This window comes from Malus domestica, chromosome 10 (genome assembly GCF_042453785.1).
Source record: "Malus domestica chromosome 10, GDT2T_hap1".
In the NCBI taxonomy this organism is placed as follows: domain Eukaryota; kingdom Viridiplantae; phylum Streptophyta; class Magnoliopsida; order Rosales; family Rosaceae; genus Malus; species Malus domestica.
Window position 1 is genome coordinate 34,233,429 of NC_091670.1, and position 9,220 is coordinate 34,242,648.

At 37.6% G+C, this 9,220-nt stretch overlaps 1 protein-coding gene across 1 annotated transcript; it reads right to left on the reverse strand.

The window, feature by feature from the left end:
• Nucleotides 1-3,604: 3,604 nt before the first annotated feature.
• Nucleotides 3,605-6,876, reverse strand: LOC103445969 (galactan beta-1,4-galactosyltransferase GALS3). Its single transcript, XM_008385024.4, has 2 exons — nucleotides 5,452-6,876; nucleotides 3,605-4,133 (listed from the first exon to the last, which is right to left on the reverse strand). The coding sequence occupies exons 1-2, from the start codon at nucleotides 6,681-6,683 to the stop codon at nucleotides 3,788-3,790; spliced, it is 1,578 nt and encodes a 525-aa protein (XP_008383246.1). The 5' UTR covers nucleotides 6,684-6,876; the 3' UTR covers nucleotides 3,605-3,787.
• Nucleotides 6,877-9,220: the final 2,344 nt, after the last annotated feature.

A 9,220-nucleotide genomic window follows, 5' to 3' on the forward strand; every position in this document is an offset into this window, starting at 1 on the left:
CTCGTTTATTCTAAAGAAAAAAAACACACACACACACACAACATAAGAGGAGGAGAGCAACTTACATGAAACTAGTTTACCTTCATGTGATGTCCCGATCTAATAACACAAAATCACATGTTGAAAAACTTTCATATTTCATTGTTTTATTAAAAACAAAAGGTCACGGTTTGTTTCATATAACTCATTCTGCATGAAAAGCAGATTGAGCATTTCGCGGTGGAAACAAAGCATGATTATAAAACTGCATCATAGTATAATGTACAAACGTTAAGAACGCCAGAGAATCTGCAAAAAAATTACGTGGCATGGTTGTCCTTTGGAAAAAGGCGTTGAGTTTTCAATTTCATAGGCGTAACTCTTGGAGCTGCTGAATTTAGTGAGGCAGAAGCAGCAGTCCCATGAGATATAAATATCTATATAAAATACCAGTAACGAATTCATTCGTCTCATAAAGGACATTATTCCCCCACCACATATATAGACAAGACAGACTATATGGTATAAAGTATATGTTAAATACTACGCTACTTACCGCATTTAAATAAAAATCCTCAAAGGCATGCAAAGCATTTGGGCCATTGGAACTAAGTCAAACAATTCCTTACATGATATGTTAATTTAGCACGAAACGATATGAAAATTACATGTTTTGGGTCAACTATTAAGAACTCATTAAGAAGTTGGGTTGTAATCGGGGTCAACCGCTAAGACATCATTTGCTTGATCTCACGCGGTGATATTCTATCTTTCCAGGAGTACAACATGTACGTAGTCTATGTCTTCCTAGGGAGCATACTTTACAAGAGATAGACGTTAGGCATTGAAATTTCTTGCATGACATGTTAACCCAAAGCGAAACGACACGAACCGTTAATAAATTTGGCTGTTATTAAGTCACATGTTAAGAATTCATTAAGATAACGAGTTTGACACGACACAACTAGTTAAGATAATAAATTTAACATAAATACGATAAACACGACCCGTTTGCCAAGTCTAATTAAGAACCCAACCCAACCCCACAGTCCCTCAACCACCCTAATAATTTCTTTTAGTTGCGAATAAAACCCTTTAAATCTGGCACTTTCTCATATTGGACTCGTATGGACATCATACTCGGTTAATGTGGCATTGATTAATTAGTTTTTTTTGTTTAAATTACAGGGACGGACTGAGGATGAAGGGGTCTTCAAATGTTGGCTCCACGAGTATGCTTGGCTATTTTTTTGTTTATATTTTTTTCATTCCACTTGGGAGCAGCCTCTCCATAAAATGGGGGTAAGGCTAGCCGATATTCACCTCTCCCAGACCCTGCGTAAAGCGGGAGCCTTGTGCACTGGGTACGACCTTTTTTATATTTTTTCAATCCAAGCGACTAGTTGGACCTTTCTCAAGTTATCTTCTTTCAATTATTCCTTCTAACATCGTCTTTGTTATTTGTTATTTAGGAAAATGTTAGCTACCTTTCTCTTTTACTTTTTTACTCGTTACATTATTATCTTGTAACATAATTTGATGATTCGACTCATTTTTATCATTACATTATATTGCACGATGAGAATAAATCGAGAGAAAATGAAAAGGTAAAACAACTAGCCTTCCTCTTATTAACGTGATTGTGAAGGTTGGCCAGCCTTAGTCTTAGACAATATAATTTATTAGTTTGATTGTTGTATATAGAAATCAGGTTGTCTGAGTTTGATTCACACAATTTTGTTCATGTTTTGGTGTGAGTTTAATAGTTGTCAAGTCTTCTACAGTGATTCAAGTAGTGTGATACCTATTTATAAGAATCAGGGATTTTGAGTTTAAGTTATACAACGCAACTGCTACATTAGTGTGAGTTCAATAATAATGATACCACACTATGAGTTTGATATATTGAACTCATGCTTTTATATCATACCCAAATTTTTCGGCTCGGCCCACCATAGAAGTATAATTTCTATATGAGTTCAATATATTAGTATTACACTCCCTTTTTTTTGCTAGAAGACCTGAGAGTCGTAACTTTTAATAATCAAACTCATGACACCTGTGTATTTCACGAACAATAAAACTCATTCCTATTAAACTCAGATTTTTCGACTCAATATGAGTGCGATTCTATTTTATAACAATCCAACTCGCCAAACATTGTTATAAAAGTAAAACTAACATAAGGAAAAGTCTAAAATAGCGTAAGTCATAGACTTATTAGGAGTCATTTATGAAACAGTTTCACCGAACTATTGATAGGGCCTTTTAACATGATCTAATATTATTCATTTAAAATGTGTACGTAACACACCATGATTCAAAATGAAGGCTAGTAAAAGTAAAACTAACATAAGAAAAAGTCTAAAACAGCACAAGAGTCATAGACTTAATAGGAGTCGTTTACAGATGAAACACTTTCACCGAACCATTGATACATCATTCCCTCCTTTATTTATTTCCTTTTATTGTCCCTTTCTTACTTAAAGCCTTAAAGGTAGGGCTCCCCATGTCACCCACCACCTCCTCCTTTTGACTTCATTCGTTTTAGATAAAGCTAACCCTCTGTGATGTCTTGAATCATACACGGTGTCCACATTTATAATCACAACACACATATGCACTCTTTTCTCGTCACCAAAGCATCCATAATTCTTGTCTTGGTAGGAAATGTCCATATATATAATCCATCTTCTACATTCATTATCTTTGGTAGACTTCATTGATAAATTGTCAAAATTTCAGAAAGACAGGATAAATCGTAGAGCAACAATATTGTTCACAACTTAACAATATCTGGTTCAGCAAGAATAAATTTTATCCTAAAAGCATCGATGTAATTAGAAACGGAACTGTGTAATTATAAGTTGTAACTTCTTTTGTTGAACTTCCGACGTTGGATTTCCAACCCAATGTTATTATGGTTTTTTTTAAAGACACAAAAAATTCATGCATGGAATACAAGTCACAATTTAACATCTATACATAATCTTACGCATGACGTTTTGCATGTAGACATTGGACGCAGTCCAAAAGATAAATCAACTTTTTCGTGGACGGAAAGGGATCATCAGATCTCTTCCTCCTAATTCAATAAGTTCAGGGATCCGGATCATTGAAATTTAATCTATTGACTAAAGTTATTATAACTTTTCAAGCGGGCCTCTGTTTGTAGCCGTTGGATCAAATTTCAATGGTTTGAATCTTCGGACTTGATGGATTAAGAGAAAGAGATCCGGAAATGATCCATTTTCTTCTTGGACCACGCAATATTGTACAGTATGATGCTTTCAAACATTGGATGCCTCAGAAAATGTAAAAAGCTCTGTTAATCTTGTTTTAATCTATGGATTTATCCATTTGCTCAAGAGTCAAGAGAAAAAGAAAGGCTAAAAATCCAAATCATAAATCCAGCAAAGGGGACAAGAATTAAAAGTTGAGGGGTATCAATGAAAAAAGGAGGAAAGGAACCCTAGAAAAGCAGGTTTGCCACCAAAGCCGACCTCCAAAGGGTTCACTGCCCTGTGGTCCCTTCCCTCCGTACCGACAACCCCTCCCAAACAATTTAATTAATTTTACTAATTTATTACTATAAATAAATAAATAAATAAAAAGAATCAGAATATAAAAATTAAAAAACTATTATATACCTTTTACTAAAAACTATTATACAAGGAACAACTCCCAACCCTCCAAAGAATTTCTGTTCTACGTACAACTGTGATTAAACATTAACATATATAAAAATTAAAAACAAGAAAATTAAAAAAATTAAAAAATACAAAAAAGTGGGAAAATGGTGTGCCTCTTATTGTCTGGTCTTTTGTAATCTGTCTCCAATCATCCTGAGCTCAAACTTCTTCACAGAACCAGCAACCGTTCTCATGGTTGTGTCCACAACATAAGGTATTTGGTCAACATTGGTCTGCGTCGCGTTGATCAGCTGACGGCAGGGCTCGCGCCGGGTGGCAATGGTTCCGTGGTAATGGAAGTACTTGATCCTTCTCTCCGTCTTGTGAGTCGTCTTTCCCGCTACATTCTGCGACATGTGAACGCCCGTGGCGTACACATTGCGCGGCTGCACCGCGTATTTCCGGTCCCTTCGGATTCCTCTCTTCACATCTTTGTACACAAGTTTCTCAAACCCCCATTTCCTGCAGCATCACAATGTGTTCAGATCAGCATGTGAACACAGATTATATTTCTATTGCAAGAAACCGATAAGATTTTCATGTGTCGAGCTTAGGTAAATTCTTTTTGTTGGTTCCGCTGAATTTACCCATTGGTATTTCTCAAGTCCCAACAAAACTGTCTTAATCTCTTAAGTTTTTAATTATTTTGATTGTTTAATGGTCAACAACAGTCTTAATCTTACTTAAATAATCAACGATACATTCATACATGACTTCTTTGTCTTTCAACCGATTCATTTCTTCCCTGACCAAATCTTTCATTTCCAAATTAATATTTAGATCTTAACTAATAAACTAATATATAATTAACTTTGGTGAATTCAGATACTAAAACTATTATGGCCAGACCACTGTGCATTTTACCTAAATCTTCTACCCTTTGCGCGTCTTAACTAATCAATTAGTGAAAACATATCGTTGTGTTCAAAAGTTTGCATCATACACTTACCACGTATTTGTATTTGTATCGTCTCTCTGATAAATATAGGTCCCACCAACACATGTGGGTTCGATTTCTACTAAAAAGATAGTGCAAATGTGGTAAGAGTAGCATCTTTGCTACCAGAATTAACATATAATTTTGATAGTTGGGATCATGTTACATGCAGCATCTTATAGAAGAAAAGAACATCAATAACTGAAGAAATATGCTTTCACAACAAAAAAGCAAGAGTACAAGAAAGAAGGGTCAAAATGTTACTAAAAGAATAGTTGAGTCCTCCTCATGAATTAAAAAAAACAATCACTTTAACAAAGTTCAAAGCCCCCACCCCTCCACCGCCCACGTGCCCTAGTAAAATGAATGAGGAGGACGACTAGGACTAGGAGGACCCTGCAGCAAAAGCAGAGGAATGTGCCGGAAAAAACATTTCATGCCAACAGACAACTTGATCAAAATTTACATTTTCAACGTCTAAATGCAAAAGGTTGCAAAAAAGTCCACCCATAATTATGAATTTATGACTGCATTGCAATATACAGCAAATGTGACAAACAATCTCATGCAATTATTGCCAGAATCCAATGCCCAATGACCAATTGAAATGCACAACAACGCATGAAATTGTGGATTTTGGTTTCGTTTGCACACCAGTATATTCAACCCAGATGTCAATCAACAGCAGTAATTCAAAGATCTCACATTTCAAAATCTGAACTAAATATTTGAATCCGAAATCTCGTGTAGTTTAAATTAGATTAATTAGAATATCGCTCGGATAAAAAATTAAGCGAACCCAATTCAGAAAATGAGCTTGATAGCAAAAGATGAGATGGGTACCTGTAAGTTTTGCGGTAATCTTCAAAGAGGCAGAGCTTGTTGCTCATCGGCATCTGCTCGATGGTGAACTGGGTGTAATCCGACAGGGAATCGAGCACCGACTTAATGTTGCTCTTGGGAGGCATGTAAATATACTCGTCCACATCAAAGAAGAACATCCACTTGGCCATGAATTTATACCGGTGCAAGCAATCATTCACCACCATGAACTGGTTGTGATAATACCCATCGAACCTCTCCTGCTCCCTGATGTCCTGCAGCGTCACGTATCCGAGCTCCATCCATGGCTTCAGAACCTCCAGCACCTCCTCATGGATCCCGCCGGCGTCGTGGATTACGAAATGGGATCTCGGCCCGAACAGCCGGACGTGGTAAGCAATCCACTCCCTCACTCTCTGGGGACTCAGATTTCCGTACAACGAAGACCCACAGTATAAATAGTCGTATTTTGGCTTGGCGGTGAAGATTCCGGCGTTTAGAGTTCCGGGGGCTTCGGTTAAGGTCTGTATTGTGTCAGTGGTGTTGAAATTCCGGTCTCCGCCGCTTTCGGTGGTGGCTAATAGGAGGAGCTTACCGCCGGAGTTGTCAGCATTGATGGGCTGGGAGAATGTGCAGTTCACGACCACGACGGTGTAGACCCGGCCGTAGCCCCAATCCGGGAGGATTTTGTACCCGATTGAAGAAATGGGTGGGGTCGAATTGAGATTGGGGACCCACTGGCACTCGTATTTGGGGTTGGAGAAGACGTGGAGAGGCTTCGAGGCCAGACCCACAATGGCGAAAGTGTTCATGCCGCCTCTGTAAGCTCCCATGGTGATGAAGCTGTAGGCGGCGGAGCCGTACGGGTTGAACGCCCGTTTCAGGACACCATTGCTGGGCACCTTGTCGAGCTCAACAGATGGCGGCGGAGGCGGAGGCGGAGGCGGAGGCGGCGGCAGCGGGGAAGATGGTATTGATGACGGTGCTCGCGAAGAGAGTAGTGCTGCAGCTACGGCGGTTGCGTTGGCTATATCTGACTGGAACGGTGCTTGGGCGAGGGCCTGGACTTGGGCCGGAGAGATGACTCTGGAGATGCAGAAGCGGAGGTCGGAGGTGGAGAAAGTGAAGCGGGAAGGGATGAATTGGAGAAGAGTAGCTAACGTGCAGAGGATTAACAGAGCCGTGAGTAGTAGCCTCAGCTCCGCGGCGTAGTTCCAGACGACTCCGACGGGCAGCTTCTTCTCCTTCGCCATTGATGTGGGTAGAGCTTTAATTTCTACTGAACCAGAGAGAGAAAGGAAAGAAGTTAAAATTCTCTCTCTCTGAGTGTCGTTTGCAATTCTTTTGTTTTGGGTTATATATATGAGCTTCTGTTATTTCCAGCTATGATTTAACGAATCTTTGTAATTTTTTTTAACAAATAATATTATTTACACTTAAATGAAGTAGATATGTTTAGCTTCATAATAGACTAGTAATAATGTGGTTCAAATTCGTTTTTAACGATAATTGAATCTAAAATCCCTCACTTATAAGTAAATATGAATATTACTATATCGTAATACTAAGTGGCATGTTTTATTTTTTATTTTTTATTTTTTTGAGGGAATAATTGTTTGGGGAAGGATGGAAGGAAAGGAGGGTTTGGGTTTTCGCCGCTTTGGTGAAGTTTTATATGCTTTTGAATAGTTTTGGGAAACTGAAAAAATTAACGGTAAGGATTAAATTGGCCACTTTTAATAGTTTGGGGGTAAATTAGCTGAAAAACTAATTTCAGGGGGTAATTGACAGTTATGTAATAATTAGGGGGCCCATAGTTCCAATGCCACTGTGAATTGGAATATTCTAAAGACATGTGAAATGAAATCCCAATTAATCTTTTCTTTCTGCCACAAAATTCCAATTAATCAATAAGGTAAAAAAGTCTAATTAATCAACTAGGAGAATAATCACTTATCATTATAGTCTGAAAGAATTTATTTTTATTTGTAAGTGAACAGTTTTAAATTTAATTTTGGAAATAACATCATTTAGTTTTACGGTCTAATGATATTCCTCTTCACTTGTAAGTAAGTGAGAGGTCTTAAGGAAAATTTTTGCCGCTAAAGACGAATTTGAATTACATTATTATGATTAGTCTATTGCAAGACTTAACCCACTCATCCACCACTTTAGTATAGATAATATTGTTTGTTCAAAAAAAAAAAAAAATTAGAAATAGCGCATTCGGTTCCAAAATTATTATGATTGACCTATTATACCACTTAATTATGATCCCCCATTTTTATTATAAATATATTGTTTGCATTAAGAACAAAATTATTAATCAACTAGGATGGAATAACCAAATCCTTGTGGAATGCAAAACCAAATTATCCATTCCTAAAGGTTCCTAATGAAAGATATTAGAAACCTCAAAATCTATTTTTTGTTTTTGGTTTGTATGTTTGTCCGAAATCAAGCATTAGATTGAATATCTAAAACTAACTTGTTGCCTTTCTTGCGCTCTAATTAATTATTGGACTCATGTTTTTATTTATTTATTTATTTAATTATGTGGTGTAATTTACTAAATTTCTAAATAAAAATTATCTTAATTGTCACCCTATTTGTCACATCCCGGCCAGGGCCCTCATCACATTCCGGGCTCGACTTCGCCGTCGCACGATATTATCCGCTTTGGGCCCCGAGCACGCCCTCATGGTTTTGTTTATGGGAACTCATATGAGAACTTCCCAGTAAGTCACCCATCATGAGATTGCTCTCATGCGAACTCGCTTAACTTCGGAGTTCCGATGGAACCTGAAGCCAGTGAGCTCCCAAAAAGGTCTCGTACTATAGGGAAAAGAGTATGTATATATAAGGCACATATTCCCCTCTCTGTTGGTCGACGTGGGATGTTACACTATTCGCCAAATTTGCAACCTAAATACAACTCTAACGATGGATTATAAGTTGCTTTTACTTGAGTGAGTGGTAATGCTAGAGTGACCGTATATCTAAATCATATTTTGTAAATTATATGACGTGATTGTTAATGATTAAATTATTACTTTAGTGTATTAACGAGATTATTTCTTATTAGTGACATATCACATGATTTGTAAATGTGATTTGAAAAATTGATCTACCAATCATTATTCTTTAGCCTGAGAATCCAAACTCCTTAGCCGGTCAAATTGTAATAAACTGCACATATGACTCCTTAAGGGTGCATTTGGTACGCAGACGGGACGGGACAGGACGGGACGGAACGGGACGGGACGGAACGAAGGTGTAATTTTTGAAAAAGACATGGGGTATATTTGTCTTAAAATGGTAAAACATTGTGTTCCACAGACGTGGAACAAACCCGTTCCAGGGGGGGAGGTGGAACGTAAAAACACTCAAAATCTGTCCCGTGGAACAGCCCGTTCCACCCATTTTTGGCGCACCAAACGCGGGACGGAACGCCTCGTCCCGTTTCGTCCCGTCCCGTCCCACGTACCAAACGCACCCTAAAGGCTTAAACGTGTATCAGATTTTAATAGCAAAAGATAAGTATGTGTATGTAATTTACCCGCAAACCGCACATATTAATCGAATTAGAGTTTACAACTCATTTTATAATCACTTTTTTACGACCTCACAATATATAGATGTTCATATTAAGAATGTAATGAAAAATGCAAAAGAAATGGATGATTGACGTTGGAAAAATTGCAAAAGAAATTCAGAAGGAAGGACATTCAAATTAAAAATTACAAACAAAAAAGCAACACATATTTTGAGTTGTTTTTCACGAAAATTT